The 22005-nt window shown below is 41.4% G+C and overlaps 2 protein-coding genes across 2 annotated transcripts; one reads left to right on the forward strand and one right to left on the reverse strand.

Moving 5' to 3' along the window:
* Positions 1–1314: 1314 nt before the first annotated feature.
* LOC109975832 (uncharacterized) lies at positions 1315–6820 on the forward strand. Its single transcript, XM_065959097.1, has 6 exons — positions 1315–1833; positions 1964–2302; positions 2392–2739; positions 3877–3993; positions 4489–4553; positions 6197–6820. Exons 1-6 carry the CDS (start codon positions 1791–1793, stop codon positions 6320–6322), a joined length of 1038 nt encoding a protein of 345 aa, XP_065815169.1. The 5' UTR covers positions 1315–1790; the 3' UTR covers positions 6323–6820.
* A 5086-nt stretch (positions 6821–11906) lies between these two features.
* Positions 11907–20561, reverse strand: LOC109980137 (uncharacterized). The gene is made up of 12 exons (XM_065959072.1): positions 20456–20561; positions 20023–20340; positions 19608–19940; positions 17303–17440; positions 17165–17223; positions 16953–17085; positions 15338–15439; positions 14909–15238; positions 13546–13917; positions 13329–13439; positions 13177–13238; positions 11907–13094 (listed from the first exon to the last, which is right to left on the reverse strand). Exons 1-12 carry the CDS (start codon positions 20496–20498, stop codon positions 12978–12980), a joined length of 2118 nt encoding a protein of 705 aa, XP_065815144.1. The 5' UTR covers positions 20499–20561; the 3' UTR covers positions 11907–12977.
* Positions 20562–22005: the final 1444 nt, after the last annotated feature.

The raw sequence follows: 22005 nt of genomic DNA on the forward strand, positions 1-22005 counted from the left end.
TTAAAGGAAGTTTTTTCCTCTCCACTGTAACTTTTGCTAAATGTTGCTAAGTGCTGATGATGGTTTACGCTTGGTCTTTGTAATATAGCAATGAGTAAGGTCTTGTATCTGCTCTTTTGTAAAGTGTCTCGAGATAACACTTGTTATGAATTGTCGCTAAACAAATAAAGATTGGTTGATTGATCCAGTTTGTGTTTCAGGGTTACAAAGAGCTGCTTCACACTACTTGCAGGAAGAATCTTAACCCTGAGGTAACGAGTGTTTGTCAAAAGGTCTGCCAAAGCACGAAGCCTGCCTTGATCTGTACCCAAGAGATCTTTCCAAGAAAGTAGAGGTTCAGGTACCTGGTCCCATTGCGTCCACTGTCCCCGGTGTGAGTGCTAACACCGATCCTCTTCAGCTTCACATAACGAGTCATCCATGATAATGTAATTTGACAAAAACCATAACATTTACACACAATTATATCAAAAGCTGCAGAGAAATCAAACATGATAACAGCTATTATTTTCCTCAGCTTTATACCCTTAAACACGTCATCAACCATTTAAGGTCACTTGCCTGACACCTTATTCGATCTGCCATCTTGTACTGTGATAGAGGACCACAATGGAAATAAGCCCTCTGGCTTTTTTGTGTATTTTGATCCTTGACAATCTATTTTTCTTATATGCAGCCTGATATGATCGGCCTGTCATGTATGTGTTTACATGTTTTCAAATACATCTATCTATCTATCTATCTATCTATCTATCTATCCATCCATCCATCCATCCATCCATCCATCCATCCATCCATCCATCTAAGTTAAGGTGTAGCTGTAGAATATATTTTAGCAGGTCTTCAGCAGTCAGTCTCCTTCAAGTGTAATCTGAGCTGCACCCTTTTCTCACCTTCAAAGAAGTGTTAAAGAACATGTGGTTTCATCTGAAGATTAACTTTACTGTAAATGCTTGACTGCAAAGGAAATAGACCCGTTAGTCAGAGTGCACATGGCTCAAGATCTGTGCACAGTTCAAAGGATGGCGTCAGACATTTGCGTCATGGACCAGGTGAAGGCTGGAGAACAAGAGGGTCAGTAAAATCTAAGAATAGACTCATCACATCTAGTTTTACATTTAAAGGTACAGACACAGAAACAGCCTGTTCTGAGCAGGGCTGAAATAGAGGGGTTTATAGACATGATCAAATACAGGATCAGAGTGGATTTAGAACAAGAAACTTCACACACATGTTTTGAGGAGCTCTGAGACTTATTTAAACTGAAGAAGAGGAGGTGGATATGTCACCTTTAACACATAAAATTAGTTCAAACACGTACTTGGACACTGAGACTGAATACTTCTCTGGAAGCCTTTCATGCCCGCCCATGTGTGACGTTGCATGACAGCTATAATAGGTGCTTTAATTACAGATTAAAAAGCAACATGCCCAACCAAAGGCTTGTTTGGAGCTTAATCTGAAAAGCATCTTTGTGTGTTAAAGTGTCACACATTGAACATCCTACAGAAACATCCACATTGATGTCATCGTATTTAGTTTTAAAGTGTTGATCATGTTAGAATATAACTTCAGAAATATGAGGCCGCTCTGCCAGTTAGAAACACAAACAGCTCTCGATGGTAGATCAGCTGAAATGGGTCACTTGGTTGCAACATTAGAACAGGAAGTGCATTTTCTGTGTTAGCCAATCAGTATGATTTGCTCTTTGGAAAACCTTGATCACCTTGTGACTTAGTCTGACATCTGTGTGGGAGACTTCAGTTGTGCAACAAGGGTGCTGTAGCACAATGGTTGGAAGATTTGCTGCTTTGATTCTTCTCAGTGCTTTGTGTAAGTATAATGTGTAAGACTTTCTGAAACAAATGAGAACATGAAACATTTGAGATCAATGATCTAACCCTGACACGCTTTCTGCTGCCGTCTCATAACATCTGATGTGATTTTTCTCTCCTGTCTTCAGCTCAAACTGTGGACATGCAGCACCAGATCTCTATGACTGTGGTTGAACCTGGTGAGGATTCTAACCTGACATGTTCAATCACCGGTCTGAAAGCCGGATTGTTTTACTGGTTTAAGCTCAAGTTCGGATACATGGTCCAAACGGTTGCGGCAGGAAGTTTTGGAAACGTAAAAGTTGGAGAACAATTTAAAAACTCTCGACACACTGTCACAGTCAAGGAGAATCTGTATTTTCTCAACATCAGAAATGTAAGCAAAGAAGATGAAGCAACGTACTTCTGTCAAGCTGGAACGGCGTACGAAATGAAGGTTATTAACAGCACTCTCTTAGCGGTGAATGGTAAAGTATGCTCATTACAGTTTGTTCTTTGTCTGCATCTGTGCCCCAAATATCATGAGCTAATTCCTGCTTCACTGTGACTCACACAGATCATAAAAACCACCAGAACCTGGTCTATGTGAAACAAAGACCGGAGGCGCAGTCGGTCCAGGCGGGCGGCTCAGTGAAGTTCCAGTGTTCACTTCTCTCCAAGTCCAAAGAAAACAGAGAGCAGTGTCCAGGTGAACACAGTGTGTACTGGTTCAGAGCTGCAGCAGGAGAAGCTCATCCAGCTGTTATTTACACTCAAAGCCACAGAAGTGAAGAAGAAGAGAAGAGAAGCTGTGTCTACAATCTGTCCAAAACCATACACAACTCGTCTGACGCCGGGACGTACTACTGCGCTGTGCTCACATGTGGACAAATCCTGTTTGGTGAAGGAACTACAGTGAAGACACGTATGTTTTATATTCTTATTTAAGTCATCATGCATGTATTGTTATGTTACCTTCAGGAACTGTGCAAGAAAAACATCTCCATGATACTTTCACAAAGTTTTTTTTAAAGTTTTTTTTTAAATTTATTTTTGAGGTTTTTATGCCTTTAATGGAGAGATAGAGTGGATAGAGTCGGAAATCAGGGAGAGAGAGAGAGAGAGAGAGAGAGAGAGAGAGGGGAATGACATGCGGGAAAGAGGCCACAGGTGGGATGTGAACCCGGGCCGCCCGCTTGAGACGACAGCCTCCATACATGGGGAGCGCGCACTAACCACTGCACCACCAGCGCCCCACAAAGTTTTTTTTTTGGCCTTATTCTGCTGAAATACAGTTTTTGAAATCTCTACAGGCCGTAAGATCGTCTTCAATTTCTAACAGCCGTCTGTTTGTGATGCAGCGACTCTTCTGCACATTTCATACCGACTGTTACAAGCCACAAAGGTTAAGAACAACTGTTAGTGTGTGTAAGGGCGACAGAAGCAGACCGTTGAAAAGTCCTTTTCCTGCACTCCTTTTTGTCCCATCAAAGCCTGTGCACCTCTGTTCATACCTCTGTTCATACCTCTGTTCATACCTCTGTTCATACCTCTGTTTATACCTCTGTTTATACCTCTGTTTATACCTCTGTTCATACCTCTGTTTATACCTCTGTTCATACCTCTGTTCATACCTCTGTTTATACCTCTGTTTATACCTCTGTTTATACCTCTGTTCATACCTCTGTTCATACCTCTGTTTATACCTCTGTTTATACCTCTGTTCACACCTCTGTTCATACCTCTGTTTATACCTCTGTTTATACCTCTGTTCATACCTCTGTTCATACCTCTGTTCATACCTCTGTTTATACCTCTGTTCATACCTCTGTTCAGACAGTTTATGAACAAGCCTTGAGACTTCCTCGTGATAATAATAGTTATGATTTCAGCCTAGGCACAGTATTGCTTTTAGTTTTTCTAGAAGAGGTTCAGGGAATAAGCTCGATCTGCATGAACATTAGCAGTTTTGATATGTTGACACCTGTTAATAAATTATAATCATGTAAAAGCGATTTAAGGTTAAGCGCTGTCTCCTGTGGTTTAAATCTTTTCATTTCAGAACAAGAACCGTGGCCGTTTTACATCACTTTTGGGACACTGCTGCCCTACAGCGTGTTTGTGACGGCTGCTCTCATTTTCTACAGAAACCAAAGGCCCGTGTGTAAACAGTGCAAAGGTAAGTTCAGGTTGTTCAACACATTAACAAAGTCATCATGAGCAGAGCTGGGCACACATTCGTTAAACACAAGCTACATCCTCCAATGTTAAAAAAATAAAGCATATGCTGAAGTGTAAAATCCTGCAGTTCCTCCAGTGTCCACTAGAGGCTGGCTGCAGAAGCACAGGAAGTTGCATACACACCCATTCTAAAAGCCTGTTAACATGTTTACAGCCTGGTTCAAAAAAACAAATGATGGGTAGATGGGACCGCCATCGATGGGACTCCAGCGCCCCCGGGTTCATCCTTTAATATTTACAGGCTATGACGTTAACGTTATTTTCATTTCAGATAAAAATCAACAGAATAAAGTGATATCGAAGTTAACGTCTTTGTTAACACATTAACGCTTAAAGGACTGCTCCCACCTCTGCTCATGAACAAACACTTTTCTAAACAGTCTTTGATATTAAATGTATCTGTGATGCCATCACTTCTCGCTTTTATCAACAGGAGAAAAAACTGCGTCCAATCAAGGCGAACGTCACAGATCAGCTGAAGATCAACCAAATAACGAGGTATATGTAATATATATATACTATATATATATAGTATATATATATATATTGTACAGCTTAACGTGAGTTGGAACAGGTGGTTGTTGCACAGTGGATACGTGTAAATCCACTGATGGTGTTGGGGGAGCATTTTCATATATTGTACAGCTTAACGTGAGTTGGAACAGGTGGTTGTTGCACAGTGGATACGTGTAAATCCACTGATGGTGTTGGGGGAGCATTTTTTAATCTGAGTGCCAAAACCAGAAGGACTTATGAAAATAACGACACCAGCTGTAGAGATGAGATACATTTAATTTTCAATGCATGTCTTCTAAGTATAATCAGTCATCTATAGTTTTAACCCCCTAAAGCCCGCCATTTTTCAGGCCAATTTAGGCCCCATTTTTGAGTCGTACAATTCATTTAGAATTTAGGCCAAATTTCAGCCTCATCACCAGGCGTCAGTCCTGCAGTGTTCAATGAGGCACGACGTCCAATCACTGTTCAATTGAATTTCTGACATTTTTGATATTTTGGTCATAGGACTGAGAAGATTCCCAGACTCGAAGACTTTCCCCCATGATTTCACCTGCACAAACTGACGGACGGTTTCGTAAATCACCATGGCAACAGCAGAAATGTCCTTTTCATATGTCTCCTATCATGAAAGAAACAATGGCAGAAATATCTGCAGACCTCCAGCTGACAGGGATTTTTGGTTTAGCTGCTAGTTAGCTTGTGTTGAACGATGATGCAGATTGTGTGTGTAAGAGAGAGAAAGCACATTTTGTGTGCCGTGCATATGAGACAACTAAAACTAACCTCCATCTGCGGGAGTTTATATTGACAACAGTAAATGTTCCTTTCTAGTTTTACCTGCACAGTGTGAGCTCTCAGGTCGCGTCCGACTATCAGTGTTAGCCATAGACTAAATGTTAATGGACGAAGCCTGAGTGTTTCTGCAGGGGGCTTTGGAGTCCCATCGGCAGCAGCCAACCGTGCTGGAAATGCTGTCTCAGCCTAACTGTCAGTCAACCTAACAACAGGCTGAGAGCTGGAGCTGGAACATTACATCAGGCCCAACTGTCAATCATGTCAGCTAAGCGCCTAACTATGGATTGTTTTCAGAATCAAAATGGACCCCCCTTGCAGTGTGTGCCAGTGATGACTAATCAGACCTATTGGTTTTTTTGTGCCAGGCTGTAAACACGTTAATTTATGCTGTAAAAACTGCTTTTTTTCCTGTTGTGTGTATGTGACTTCCTGGGTTCCTGGAGCCAGCCTCAAGCGGACAGGAGGGCTTACAGGAGGACCTAGGAGTCAAAGTCAAGTTTAACAGCTCTTCAACTTTAAACATCAGAAATCTTTGTTCGTCGTACATTTAATGCCTCGATGGACAGGACAGCTCCAGAGTTTAAACATGGTCCTATATCTGATCTTACGTAGCTGTGGTAAAGGTTTGGTTAGAGCTGTAAAAAAAATTGTGGTTCAGGTTAAAATAAGTTCTACTTCATGGTCAGAGTCACTATTATAAACAAAAGGTGACAGTTGTGTAACAGTTTTAGTCTGACTAAACGTCTACCGTTTGTAGTAAACAGTTTCATATTATTGATTTTATGATCCTGGCTCAAACATCTCAAAGTCAAAATGATCTTTTACAGGATGCTGACGAGGCGGCTCTGAACTACGTAGCGCTGGATTTTGCAGCTAGGAAAGCTAAAAGATGGACGGCTGCGAGGGAGCAGTCGCTGGATTGTACATACTCCGGTGTAGGAGAAAGTCTATGAATGGATTTATTGACACGTACAGACAGAAGCGGCCTAGTTGGACCAAGAATAGATCATTTTACTCTTATGAGCTCCATTATTGTAAACATTTGAATGGAATCTGAATGTACGATTTTGACTATGATGGAAACAAATGTCCTCTGCTCTTTATGTATTATTTATCACAATATAAGACATCTTTTTAAAAGTGGTACAATTCAACGAAAGGTACTGGACCTGACAAACGAAATGTAAACATGATGAGATTTCTTTGTTCTTAATGAAAACTGTTGGCTTTGTGGAACCATTTGACTACACAGAGACGACTGAACCATTTTTCTTTTTATGAATTTTAGTGGTTCTGAAAAGGAAAAGGGACTCTCTTATTCCCAAACTGCTTGTGATGATAGCCTTGATGGTATCCTCTCTGTAGGTTCCAGCTGTGATACCCCAGCTCCTTGTTTCATTTTTATGAATAAACTCTTTTGTAAGCTGGATATATTTTCCAACATGACATTATGTGAAGTGTGAAATGTCTCTTTACTGTTTGGTTGTTTTAATCAGAGCTGGACTGTGTGTAACTTTTTAAAAACAATTTATATAACCATTGTTCTGGTGGCAACGACTCATCGGCTCAAAAGTAAGTTGGCAAAACTTTATTTACATAGCACATTATTACATAAATGAATCACAACATCCAACAGGGCAAAATAAGAATTAGACAAAAACAGAAACAATTGAAGCACAAGAAAGAGTTTGGGAGTAACATGAAGGCTTGGCTGTACAGCTGAGTTTTTAGATGTTTCTTGAAACAGTCCAAAGATTCTGCAGAGCTGATGGTTTGTGGGACTTGATTCCAGAGAGTTGGGGCTAATACAGCAAAAACATGGTCACATTTAATTTAACGATTAGAGCACTAGGTGTAAAGGACCAGATGGTGTTGTGAGTGAGTCAGTGGGTTCCTTGATGGGCCAGTTGGTTTTGTTGGTGGGCCAGGGGGTTTTGTTCGTGGGCCAGTTGGTTTTGTTGGTGGGCCAGTAGATTTTGTTGGTGGGCCAGTGAGTTTTGTTGGTGGGCCAGTGGGTTTTGTTGGTGGGCCAGTGAGTTTTGTTGGTGGGCCAGTGGGTTTTGTTGGTGGGCCAGTGGGTTTTGTTGGTGGGCCAGTGAGTTTTGTTGGTGGGCCAGTGCAGCAAATGACACGAGACAGAACTGACAGAGTCACGACGGTAGAGACAACAAACAACAACGGCGGTATAACCAGATTGGAGATTAGACAAAAAATTAGACAAAACAAATTGTATTTCTATTGAATCTCACTTTTTCACAATAAACTATGTCTTTCCATTTTCATATCATGTTGTGCTCCTTATTTTTTCAATGATATTTTTTGGGGCCTTTTGCCTTTTTTTCATAGGACAGCTGAGGAAAGACAGGAAATGCTGGGAGGAGAGAGTGAGGGATGACATGAAGCAAAGGGCCGAGGTTGGACTCAAACCCACGGCCGCTGTGATGAGAGCTATTGCCTCTGTTCACGGGGCGTACAACACAAACACTAGGCTATCAAGCGCCCCCATGTTGTGCTACTTTATTAGAGTTTGAGGCGATTATTTAAGTGTAAATTTGTCCTCAAGTTTTGAAATGTTTTTTACACATTATAAGCTTGTTTTGCACTTCCCAGCCGACGGAGATTTGTTCTTGATTGTGCTTTAAATATCAGAATCAGAGGCGTGTCTAAGGGCAGAGACATAGAAATATCATTGGTCACCTCAAAAATCCTTAAACATTTGCCCTGTCAAGGGTGGGAATTATGTTTAAAGCAATCGTTAGGTTTTTATTTTTACAAGGCTAGTAGTTTTCTTTACAAATCAGTGTAGCATACTTTCTTTTGTATGTACTTTAATTGTAAATAAAAACTTTGCACATATATTTCATACGTTAGGTGCTCAGGAAGGTAAAGCACTCTGCCTTACTTGCAAAGAACTAACCGGTTAATGTATATCTGCAAGTTAGACTGTGCAGGATTGTGCATAAAAATTTTGAAGTACTTAACAATTCTGACTTTGAACATAAATCTTCTTTTTGTGTAATTAAAACATTAAGATATTTTTTCTATTATTTCGTCGTATAAAGTAGATATGATTGGTGCATTACGAAAGGTTAAATAATTTATATTTATTTGTATGTGTTTGAGCGTATGTCAAACTTAAGGCGACCCCTGCATAAGACAGTGGCAAGCTACAATCTTTTGTGTTTTGTGGGTCGGCCAGTTGGTTTTGTTGGTGGGCTAGTTGGTTTTGTGGGCGGGTAACTAGCTTTTGTTGGTGGGCCAGTTGGTTTTGTGGTTGGGCTAGTTGGTTTTGTTGTTGGGTCAGTTGGTTTTGTGGTTGGGCTAGTTGATTTTGTGGTTGGGCGAGATGGTTTTTTGGGTAGGCCAGTTGGTTTTGTTGGTGGGCAGGTTGATTTTGTTGGTCGTCAGTGGGTTTTGTGGGTGGGCCAGCTGGTTTTGTTGGTGGGCCAGTTGGTTTTGTGGGTCGGCTAGTTGGTTTTGTGGGTGGGCCAGTTGGTTTTGTGGGTCGGCTAGTTGGTTTTGTGGGTGGGCCAGTTGGTTTTGTGGGTCGGCTAGTTGGTGTTGTGGGTGGGCCAGTTGGTTTTGAGGGTGTGCCAGTTGTTTTTTTTGGGTGGGTCAGTTGATTTTGTTGGTAGGCTAGTTTGTTTCTTGGGTGGGTCAGTTGGTTTTGTTGGTAGGCTAGTTTGTTTCTTGGGTGGGTCAGTTGGTTTTGTTGGTGGGCTAGTTTGTTTCTTGGGTGGGTCAGTTGGTTTTGTTGGTGGGCTAGTTTGTTTTGTGGGTGGGTCAGTTGGTTTTGTTGGTGGGCTAGTTTGTTTTGTTGGTGGGCCAGTTGGTTTTGTGGGTGGGCTAGTTGTTTTTGTTGGTGGGCTAGTTTGTTTTGTTGGTGGGCCAGTTGGTTTTGTGGGTGGGCTAGTTGTTTTTGTTGGTGGGCTAGTTTGTTTTGTTGGTGGGCCAGTTGGTTTTGTGGGTGGGCTAGTTGTTTTTGTTGGTGGGCTAGTTTGTTTTGTTGGTGGGCCAGTTGGTTTTGTTGGTGGGCTAGTTTGTTTTGTTGGTGGGCTAGTTTGTTTTGTGGGTGGGCCAGTTGGTTTTGTTGGTGGGCTAGTTTGTTTTGTTGGTGGGCCAGTTGGTTTTGTGGGTGGGCTAGTTGTTTTTTTTGGGTGGGCCAGTTGGTTTTGCTGGTGGGCAGGTTGATTTTGTTGGTGGTCAGTGGGTTTTGTGGGTGGGCCAGCTGGTTTTGTGGGTCGGCTAGTTGTTTTGTGGGTGGGCCAGTTGGTTTTGAGGGTGTGCCAGTTGTTTTTTTTTGGGTGGGTCAGTTGAATTTGTTGGTGGGCTAGTTTGTTTTGTTGGTGGGCCAGTTGGTTTTGTGGGTGGGCAGGTTGATTTTGTTGGTGGTCAGTGGGTTTTGTGGGTGGGCAGGTTGATTTTGTTGGTGGGCCAGTTGGTTTTGTGGGTGGGCTAGTTAGTTTTGAGGGTGGGCCAGTTGGTTTTGTGGGTGGGCTAGTTGGTTTTGAGGGTGTGCCAGTTGTTTTTTTTGGGTGGGTCAGTTCATTTTGTTGGTAGGCTAGTTTGTTTCTTGGGTGGGTCAGTTGGTTTTGTTGGTGGGCTAGTTTGTTTTGTGGGTGGGTCAGTTGGTTTTGTTGGTGGGCTAGTTTGTTTTGTTGGTGGGCCAGTTGGTTTTGTGGGTGGGTCAGTTGTTTTTGTTGGTGGGCTAGTTTGTTTTGTTGGTGGGCCAGTTGGTTTTGTGGGTGGGCTAGTTGTTTTTTTTGGGTGGGTCAGTTGGTTTTGTTGGTGGGCTAGTTGTTTTTCTTGGGTGGGTCACTAGCTTTTGTGGGTTGCCCAGTTGGTTTTGAGGGCTGGCGAGAGAGTGTTGTGGGTGGGTTAGGGGTTAGTTGATTTTGTTGGTGGGCGAGATAGTTTTTGGAAAATGCCCCAACTGTGACATCTTTTCACACCTTCACAGGTTTGAATCACCACATGGGAAATGGGGTGACTTCTCAGCCCCCAGCTGAGGAATATCAAATCATCAGAAGACTTGCAATGAGCCTTATTACCCAGATTTCAAAGAATGCACACAAGGTTCATGGAATCTATGGCAAAGGATATAGAGCGGTTTGATCCAGATAACTGCTGCATCGATGAGTACCTCGGAGAGATCAACCTGTGCCTCTGTGATTTACCTGATGCATCCACACGAGAAAAACTCAGGCTGATCTGGAAGACAACTTCCAGGAGTGTCCATGACATCATGACTACCCTGCGACGAAAAGGACATCAACGTACGTCTTCCCACTCGAATGGAGAACACATCAACGCCACTCTTGCCGTAAGGGACTGTCGCCGCCATCAAAACTCATCTGCATCTGTGTGCATTGATTGACTTGATGTGGCTTTGTTAAATAAACTCTTTTATAATTTAAAGAGCAGTTGTTTGTGATTGCTGGTATATTTGCATTGTGATACAAGCTGTGTGCGAAGGCTTGTGTACGGATTCCACGCCTTCAATTTATTAAATAAAGATAATTAATAATTAATTATATTAGTAATTAATTAAATAATTTGAGACTGATGTTGGGGATATTTGGTTATTTGTTCTCTGATCTCAGAGTGGTGCCCCAAATCAATTAAACTTGGTTAATAATATTTTTTAATTTATATTCATAATTAATTTAGGATAAGTATTATTATTACAACCAAATTTGACTATATAAAACTCCAACTGCATTAAATACCATCATTCTGATATTTAAAGCCTTTTTTAAAAAACGTGGTGCAAATTCGCCATAGACTGACAGTTCCTGGAAAAACAAAGAGTGGGACCAAATTGCAGATACGAAAACTAAAGATTTAATTTTTACAAAAAGGCAAAATGCAAATACTAAACTTATTCTGCAAAGGTACAAACAAAGTCCATCAAAATCCGAACACAGGGAACTAAAACACAGAAGTTCACAAAGACCATTTGAGGCTCAGGGACACAAGGAAGGAAATGACGTATGACGAATTGACCAGGAAGTGTAAGACTTGAGGTCGTATAACCTTTTCTAGTCTTCTGACTACAGATGGTGCGTTCAATTTGATCTAGGAAGTCGGAAACTCCGAGTTACTGATACGTCATCAGGAACGCCCCTCTGAAGTCTGAATTCCAACTTTGACACTCGTTTAAAATACAAAATACAAAAAAGTGGGGAGCAGGTGGGGCAGTGGGGCAGTGGTTAGTGCGCGTGTCCCATGTATAGAGGCCATGGTCCTCCAAGCGGGCGGACCAGGCTCGATTCCGAACCTGTGGCTTCTTTCCCGCATGTCATACCCTACTCTCTCTCTTCTTGATTTCCACCAGGACCAGGCTTTCACCTCATGAGTGCTTGTTTACTGCAGATCTTTTCAGTATTTTAAATAATAGAGGATTTAACTTTAATTTAATCCACATTTCAACATCTTTTTTTAACAAAATAATCATGAAAAAAAATCACAAGCAGTATAAAAGAAAATACAGAATGTTTAACCTGCAATCAGATGAGACCTGTCAGCATGCAATAATATCAAGGACTGTATCAGCAAGAAGATTTACTTATCACACACACACACACACACACACGGAATGATCTGATCTTCCACAAGTTATTGAAACATATGTTTATTTATTTACAGAGTTTAAGCTTCAGATCATCTTCAAATTAAACATTAAATCATTTTATAACAACCTCTGCCGTCTTTTAACCCTGCGACCTCTTGAACAGTTTGAGGCTGCACCAAGCGGTATCCTCTGGTGTTAAAAAATGAAGCTGATGCTGAAGTATAAAATCCTGCAGTTCCTGGAGTGTCCACTAGAGGCTGGCTGCAGGAACACAGGAAGTCACATACACACCCATTCTAAAAAGCCTGTTTTTACAGCAGAGATGAACATGTTTACAGCCTGGTTCAAAAAACCAAATAGGTGTGATTAGCTCATGTCTCCATGGACACACACTGTACGGGGGGTGAATGTTTTGATGACTCATCAGTTTTGATTTGATGAAGGATAAGAGTTATTCACAATAAGGCGTGTAGCTGACCTGATTGACAGGTGGGCGCGGTGTAACGGTTTGTCAGGAGGTTTAAAACCCGCCTCAGCTCCAGCTCTCAGCCTGTCGTTAGGTTGACTGAAAGTTAGACTGAGACAGCATTTCCAGCATGGAGACCGCCATCGATGGGACTCCAGCGCCCCCTGCAGGAACAGACGGGTGACATCCCTCCGTGCTTTGTGAAGTAACATTTACAGTCTATGTAATGTACACTGAAGACAAACAAGTAAAAACACTGTAAAAAACAATCTAAACAGCGTCTCTCGACCTCCTGCAACCCAGCACAGGACGTGTGGGAGTAGAGAACAAATAAGAAGGTGCAACCCCTAATTAAGAGTACATTCATCTATTTGGATCTACCACAGAAAATACTCTGCTGTCTACTTTTAGGAAGAAGTGTGTCTTTAAAATGTTGCAACACATTGTGAATCAGAATGCTTTATAAAATGTTGAGAACAATCAAACAGGCCATTACACCCTTTGAATCTTAAGACGACTGTTATGTAGACCATGCAGAACTAAGTGCTAAAAAGCAGACCCTATTGAATCACTGATCCATCTCAAAAGCCTTCACAGCGGCGTAGATCCTCTCTTTCTCCGCTGCTTTTGCTCCTTTCTTTGATTTCATCACGGTAAAGACGACGGCAGAATAAACCTGATCTCTCTGTAACAACACAGTGAAGGAGATGAGAACAATCAACATGAATATAAAGTCAGAACAGTAGTTTTATAAACTTTAATCTTACCTTTAAACTCTCCAACATCTGTCTTCTCCAAACATCACAGTTTTCTCCCAAAGCATCAGATGCTGAAATTAGGAGAGAGACAAAAAAAAGATTAGGAAACATTTGAATCAAACATTATTTTATCAAAATGAAACAAGAGTAATCTTTATTACCGTTGTTGTTTGTCTTGATGGCATGAATAAGGAAGGCTATAACGATGAGCGTGAGGGCCAAGGCAGCACAGAGCAGAAAAGTAACTGTGGTTTCCTTCAGTGAAAACTTCCCTGAAACAGAATTAGAAGAAAACGTCCTGATTACAAGATTTTAAAATTAAATTGTTAAATGCAATTTATCCATGAAGCCATAATTAGGCACTTGAATCTGTTTTACTGATACTGTTATCTTCAACGTCCACTTTGGTCCCATCTCCAAATAAAAGGCGTCCACATGTGTCCACAGCACAGTAGTAAGTCCCAGCATCAGAGGAGCTGATGTTCTTAGAGAAGTGATGAACACAGCTTTTCTGAGAGGCAGATCTCTCCTCACATCCATCACGTCTGTTTCCAGCAGTGTAGATGATGTCTGGACGAGATTCATGTGATCCGGCTCTGAACCACAACACGCTGTGACCTCCGGGACACGTTTTACTGTCCGGGTCAGAGAGGACTGAACACTGCAGAGACATCAAGTCTCCTGGACGGAGCTGATCAGAGACTGTCGGCTCCTGAACTACTCTCAGCTCTGTTGTCCTCTCAGTGTTTCCTGCATGAAACCAACAGACCAGGAGGTCAAAACAGAAAAACGTTGTTTCATGTAGAAAAAAAAGGTCTGCTCTGATGGCATAGAGCTGACTTTATACCAGAATATTTTCAAATCTGATCTAATTATAAAAAAGCTGAGAGACCACAGACATGAGGACAGTCTCGACTCATTTTTCATTTCATAATCCTCTGACACACGAGACGATTCAGCGAGACCATGAGACCACACACCTGCTGTTTGAAGTAATAAAGTAACGGAAACAACAAGCCTCGAATTGGGCCTCTGCCTTTACGCTTCATTTCAGCTGCTGTCTCTTTAAGGTCCCCCTCCCCAAGTGCCCACTCTCTTCTGATTGGCCAGCTCTCTATAAAACTTCTAGGGGGCAGAACACTGCAGGGCTGCAAGGGGAGGGCTGTTCTCCATTGCTTGGAGAAGAGAGTAAATGTAAGAGGTTTCAGCGGCTTATGTAGATGCTTGATCTGAAACTTTACCCATGTTTACTTTGGGCATCCAGCATTGTAACACTAATGTGAGTTTAAAATGAGGATCAGCAGAAAAGGTTGACTGTACTCAAACTCGGCAGATTGGCACTGAAATGGAGTAAATGTGGAGCTGGTTTATCCGAGTTATGACCACTCAAACATCGATGGAACTCCAGTTAAGACAAATGAGTATATTTCACATACAGAATGGTTTTAACAAACTATAAAAATATTGTAAAGCTACATTTAGCACATTTATTATCTCTCTGCTGATCCTGTCATGTGCACATTGTTAGTATTCTCAAATCAGGTTTTGTGTTATTAAAGGGTTAAAGTTCGGAAACTGGATTTCATATTTGATATTTATGAACAGGGCTGCAGCTGCTGAAGGTGATATTGGATGTCAATATAAGATAATTAGGGGCAGATTTTTTCACATCTATATAGCACAGATTTAGATCAGCGTCTTCTGAACGTGTAAAACGTGTAAAAATATATCACATGGTTACCTTTGACGACCAAATAAGTTCCGCTCCATTCAGTTTTGCTGATCCACTCAGTGACCGCACAGTGATACATTCCCTCGTCCTCTTCACTCGTTCTCAGGATGGTCAGGTTGTTGGAGTCGTGGTCATATTTGACCTCAAATCTTGACTCTGAGAACTCTGGTGAGAAGATGGGTTTTATAGCTTTCCGCACAGTCACCATTAACGTCAGAGTATCCCAGTTGCTCTGCTTGTACCAGCTCAGTTCTCGGTGGCTGATCTCGATTTTGGGCAGAGCACATTTTAAGGTCGCAGGTTCACCGAGTTGAACCGTGGTCACTGGAACATGTGTGCCTGGATGAATCAAAACACATCAATTAAATGCAGAGAACGATGTGTATTCTTGCTGATGGTTCCAGTTGGCGTGCTGAGAATGAGAAAACGATTACTTACATCCTCGCTGAAAAAGAAGCAGAGTAACCCAAAACAGCTTCATCTTGACTCGGTCTCTTCTTTGATAATGTGTTGGTTCATCAGCAAGTGAAGGAAATGAAGCTCATGTGTCAAACCAGTCAAATGGATCTGATTGGTTACCACAGAATACATACAAAAAGTGAACATCCTGTCATGTAGGTGTCAGCCTGGTCTTGGCGAAGCATATTACAGCTCTTACATCATTTTTAGCCAAAGACGAGCGATTGTGACCTTTGCACACTTTCCTTCCCTTGGTGATTGCTTCTTCCTTTGAAGCAGCAGTTGCTGTTTCCAGTTCTCATCTGTGATACTTCACATCTTTTACATATTGGAAGATAAACAGGGTGGCTTATTTAAAGAACAGGATTCTTAAATCGTTATCCTTCAGAGGTCTTAAAAGTCAGGCTGAACTAATGCTCCCTTTTAGACTGACCTTACATGAACCAGAGCTAATGAGCATTTGCATTTGGTGCGCTCCCTGCATAGCAGTGTGTCTGACATCTCTCCACTAGTGCATGTCCACAGGTCCTGTTTGTGCATGTGTGTCATTTAGGCCTATGTTTGTCTCTCAATAACAGAGTGTAAACACCAGAATTTACCTCAGGGAAGAATAAAGTATATATCTTCAAATTCAAACTTTTCATCCACAAGGCCCAGTTGTTTAAAGCAACAATATGTAGGAAATTAGTTGGTCCATTTTGGCACCGACCAAAGGTCGTTAACTGCACATAGTGCTGTTAAACGCACAGTATGTAAAATCCGCCACCAGGGGGCTCTCAATCAAAACAATAAGAAAAGATAATGTCGAAGCCGGCGGGGAATCATGGGAATGATTCTCTCTGCTACTCCCCCTTCCCCTCCCCCCTGGTGAAAATGAACTCTGTGTTGATCGTAGTAAACCGACCTGAAAAAGAGAATATGTTTTTCCAATGATGTATCTGAGTTTAATTTACATGACGTTTTTATCACTGCAGCACATACAGCAACAGTACGACAGCTTTCAGTTGCAGCTCCCGCTAGCTTATGCAGCGGTCTTTGGCATAACATCTGGTGTTTCCTTGACAACGATAAACATTTCGTGTCTGTCATGGCGGTCGCCTAAAAGACACGGACTATGTCAACTATAAAATTACAGATTCCCTGGCTTTGATAACTTTTGGAAAAATTTGAGGTAATGCAAGTACTCAACAATAAAATGTATATAACATGGGTTTAGTTAATCTTTAATTAATCAACATATTTTAATGTAAACATTTGTGACAAATATGTGTAGACGTGGGCGATGGAAGAAGGTAACATATTAACACTTAGTATTAACCTCTGTGAACACATCTCAGTGAAACAAGCTGTCATGGACACGAGCTCTCTATGCTGTGGGTCTATTGCTGAAAACAAAACAGATATTTTGAATCATTGGGTTTCATTTTCCCAACAAAAATGTAAATGAATGCAGTAAAACACGTCTTTAAGTTATTCAAAAAGGAAGCCTATTCTCATCTTTCTCCTGCAAATCAAATATTCCCCCCAAAGAGCGCGGACAAAAAACGGCACAAGCAGTCCATAGCGAAGTCGTAAATAGTTTTTTTAGAGTTTCATTTCCCCTCGACAATCCTGACGTGGGCATAGATGCTCTCTTTCTCCTCGGTTTGTACATCTCTTGTTCGTGCTCTGCCAGATTTCCTGCTCGTGAAGGTTGGTGCGGAATAAATCAACGAGTCCTCATCCACCTTAAATAATTAAAAAGAGGATTGTTAGGGGATAGCAGCGTTGACAATTTACATGACATCTTCTCTCGGCTTTACTTACCTGCTGATTCTGCTGATCACCACTGGCTGTTTCTGCTCGTCCCTGCAGAGCGACGTCAGCTGTATCATGAAATAAAAACACAGACTGAGTTTCGTCTTTAATCGTTTAATTGATTGATGTACTAGGGACTCTGCTTACCATTGCAACAACCACAAGATGCATTCTTGAGCTTTCTTATCGAATAAATAAGAAAGGCGATAATTACGAGGCATATAGCCAAAGCAGCACATAACAGGAGGAGGAACAGGTGGTCTGTCTTTGAGTCCTCCTTCACTGCTGGAACAAAAATAAGCAAAAGAATCAAAGTAAGTAATCAGTGATTAAGACTCATGTAAAGGGGACATGCTGTGAAAAATTCACTTGTTCAGTGTTTTTGAACATATATTTGGGTAACCTGAGAGTCTACTGACCCACAACATGTGAAAGAAACCCATCCAGTCCTTTGTTTGTGGTCTGCATAAGTCTTACAACACAGAGAAAAATGCTCTGTTTCTAATGTGCTCTCCTTGTGATGTCACAGTGGGATTGTGATAAAAAAAATAACCTCCAATCTGCTGGTATCTCCACCCATGGACTCCACCCCCAGACTAGAACAAAACTTTTGAGCAGGTCTGCCACTCTACAGAGGAGTGATGACTACTGGGAAAACTCAGGGGGGGCTCATTGCATTTAAAGAGACACACACACCAAAACGGAGCGTTCTGAGAGAGCTGGTTTATACAGGGTCACAAACCTCCTCTGGTGCTTGATTCATGTTATATTTTAAAGATTTATATTTGGGCTTTTTGTGCCTTTAATGCAGAGATAGGACAGTGGATAGAGTCGGAAACCAGGGAGAGAGAGCGGGGAATGACATGCGGAGAGAGGCCATGGGTGGACCCGGGCCTCCCACTCAAGACGAGAGTCTCAATACATGGGACGCGTGCCCTAACCACTGCGCCGCCAGCGCGCCCCAGATTCATGTTTTATTTTGACCAAAGCACAGCACAGATGTTTCATTTAGACCACAGGGGGACTGTTTGAAAAGGTAGTAAAGGAGGAAATGTCCTCTTGTCCACAAGGTTCAATCTCGGGCCCCATGCTTTTCACTGTGTATATGAGCGATATTGTTTCTTCTTTGAATGGTTGTCATGCCCATCTCTATGCAGACGACACTATTTGTATTGTATGCAGATTCTGAACAATTAGCGTTCCATGTGAACACTTGTCTCCGAGTTGCGACAAAATGTCGGCTTTCTATTCAGAAACAAATGAAGACTGTGGCGTGCACACAGTATGTGGAAATTGGGAGTTATAGACATACTGCAGCCTCAACTCAACACCCTCTGGACGCCGTCTATCAAAGACTTCAGTTGCCTTTGGATCAAGCTTTAAACATTGCAGTTTAAAGCCCCGTCCCTTTAACTAGCCTGCTGTAGCTGCATGTTTTGACAAATGAAGCCAGGTCTCAATTACAGGCCCTCATGCATTTAGTGTTGATCAGTTAGTGGATACAAAATCAGGAGAAAATAAAGATTAACTTAAACCTGTGCTCGTGTGCATACCAGCCATGCCATCTTAAAAACCAAAAGAAAATTCTTCATTAGAAACTTAATTTGTTTATTGATATCCACAATATTCTTTTTGGTTGCTATTTACAATTTTTTTAGTATTTTCCATCTTCTGTGCAGGAGAGTTTGTTTGAAAAAGAATTAAATAATAATAGCTAACTTGTTTTATTTCTTGAAAGATTTCTTTCTGGGCCCCTTGTGCCCCTTAATGTAGAGACAGGACAGTTGAAAAGAAAAGAGAAAGAGAAAGGGAAACGACACGTGGGAAAGGAGTCTCAGGTCTGACCCGAACCCAGTGTGCTGTCCGAAGGCCCACAGCCCCAACACATGGGGGGACGCACACCATCCACTCCACCACCAGCACCCCCCAGCAGCCGTTATTACGCAGAACAAGTCGAAGGATATCTCTGTATGATGCTTTTCTTCTTTGCTGCTTGATGTGGTTGTTGTAATTTCATGAAGATCTTGTATGGAGGGACAGAGATAGCATGCTGGGAAGCTGATGTCATGCTTTTTAATGCTTCATTTATTTATCAAATTATTATATATTTGTTGGGTTAGGGTTACGGGTTACACTGTTTTACAATCAGTAACTTTTACATATAAACTTGTTTATCAAATTGTACGATTAGAAACTGCACTTTATGCACTGCTGCACTTTTACCAATGTACCTTGCATTTGCACTTTGCATTTGTTTTATGTATCATCTGTGTTTTATGAAGTATATGTGATTCTCACTGCAACCTAAGTGGTACCAATAAAGTCAGTGAACCTGAACCTAAAGGCTCGTCTTAGTTGGACGACTGTCCAAAATAAGGCTTATTTCATAGACTAAGGTAAATACAAGTCAGGGCACTGAACTCATCATTTCAAACACCAAGGAAACATTTACCTTGTTTGGCCGAGTCTGATCTGTTTCCAGAAGTTTTCTCCTCACATGTGTCCACAGCAAAGAAGTAAGTCCCCTCACCAGAACAGCTGAAGTTCTGAGTGACACTGCAAATACATTTCTTTATCGAGACTCCAGCCGGGTTCCTTTCACTTCCTTTAACACTGTTCTCTGGAGTGAAATTCCATCTTGGATGAGACTGATGTGATCCGGCTCTGAAGCAGCACGCACTGTGTTCTCCTGGACAGGTTTGCTTCTTCTCTGAGTCTCCCGGACCGACCGGATCAGGAGGACGGACTGCAGCGTCTCCAGGTTGTGCTGCTGGGAGATTAAAATCTGATTTTTAAATGTAATTCTGTCAACTCTCAACACAATCTTTTACAAATAGCTAAATGAGTGTAAATTATAATTAGCTCACCTTTAACTGTCAGGTTTGTTCCTGTCAGAAAAGTCAAGTTTCGTTGATTTGTTCTCATACAATAATAAAATCCTGTATCCCTCAGCTCTGCTTTTCTCATACGCAGAATAAATTCTCCTCCCTTATCTCGTTGTTCCATAGTTGTAATGCGTGAATTCTTCACATCCAAGCCATTTGCTTTTCCTAAGTATTCAGGAAAGTTTCCAGAACCGAGGCGGATCCAGAAATAGCTTCCTGTAGAGTCAAGCTTACACTTCATTTCAACCTCGTCTCCAACTGCAGCAGTCTTTTCATCAAAGGACGGATGATTCATGCATCCTGAAAAGACATTCTGTCACATAAATATAAGAGATGACAGACTTGTGCATGCTCTCTTCTTCAACGTTAAACTTTAGTTCTTTACATGTGTAGGAATATTTGAGAGTACACTTACGTCCCGCTCTGAGCATCATCAGCACATTAAGCACAAACAGCATTTTCTGGTGAATCCACTCGGCTGATGTTTTGACTGCGAGGTAAAATGATTCACTGTAATTAAATCATTGCATGTGGGAGGGATCAGTGTCAGAGCAACGTGATTGGCTTGTGATTATGCTACTGTGTGCCACAACAGTGGAAATGTTGAGTCTTTCCAACCTAAACACATGAAACAAAACCAGCGAGAGCTTTGGTTTCATGGAGGGTTTCAGACGCTGAAAACACGAGAGATGAATAAATGTGATGTTAAGGTTGCCTACAGAGCATCTTTGACTTTGCACTGTTGACCAAGCTGATGTTTTTATGGTGAAGCTCTCTAGGACACAAACATAAACCCTTAATGAGATGTTATTTCACCTTGTTTGGATCATATATCAAGAGAATTTACTTTCACATTAAGGGTGAGGAAAAAGACAACATGGAACAAAACATCACATTTATATGTTGAACGCTTTTTTTTTCATTAATTGCATGTTGATACATCAGGTTAAGGTCTGCCAACCTCAACTCTGTGGTTTAGCGCAGGAAGTGATGGAAAGATAAAAAACATTGATTAAAGTTTCACTTCGACTTCATACAACAGCTTCATATGGATGCAGAGGACGAGAAAGTGAACCTCTGTTTCTATTTGTTCAAATTTACAGTTTTTAAACATTCTCTCTCATCTAGGTTTTCCAACTCTTATGACGGCCTGTTTGAATTTCTAGTCTATGATCACTGAGACTGTACCTTGTTCACGTGTCTCTGTTTGGGATTTTTAACACTTTTAACATTCTAACTTAACAATGCATGTTTTTAAATAGTTCATGTTTTTTTATGCTCCACAACAGAGCTCCTCCTCCTCTCCTGTGCTTCCAGGAGGTCACCATCCTTTTTTCATGTTTACCATTATTGTATGCATAGAAGTGTTTGCATCTTGTGTGTTGTTTCTGTGTGATTTGACTATATAACAATTGATTGATTGATTGACTATTTTACAGATCATATTACTGCCTGTCGCTATCTGTAAATCTTTGTTACCAACCACATATGTTCCTGGGAGCTCCTGAGCTCAGAGGTCTTGTAGGTTCCTTGGGTTTGTTGGTGAGGACGGCCTGCTGCTGTGGTTAAAATTGGTAAGCTTGAATCCGCATATTATGCTTTGCTGCTTTGACTGCAGATCATCAAGACTGGATGGACAGACTAAGTCAGTGGTTCTCAAAATGTTTGTCTCATGCCCTCATTAGAGGAAGAAAATTACAACATTTTAAATGAGAATAATAATAATAAGAAGATATCCTAAGGTGGCTCAGTGGCTTGTTCAGTGGTACTTCAGCAGTGCTACGGAAGTGAATGACCTGGCACCTCATCAGCTACCAGACCGAAGGACTGAATTCAGGAGAATCTGAGAGTTACCTGATTATACATTGATAATAGACATGAACATGAGACCTTGTGAGGCAACATAATGCAGTCTGGTTCATCACTATAAAAACCTCCTTACAGAAAGGAAATAAGCGAGCTGTC

The sequence above is a fragment of the Labrus bergylta genome, chromosome 9 (genome assembly GCF_963930695.1).
Source record: "Labrus bergylta chromosome 9, fLabBer1.1, whole genome shotgun sequence".
NCBI lineage: Eukaryota > Metazoa > Chordata > Actinopteri > Labriformes > Labridae > Labrus > Labrus bergylta.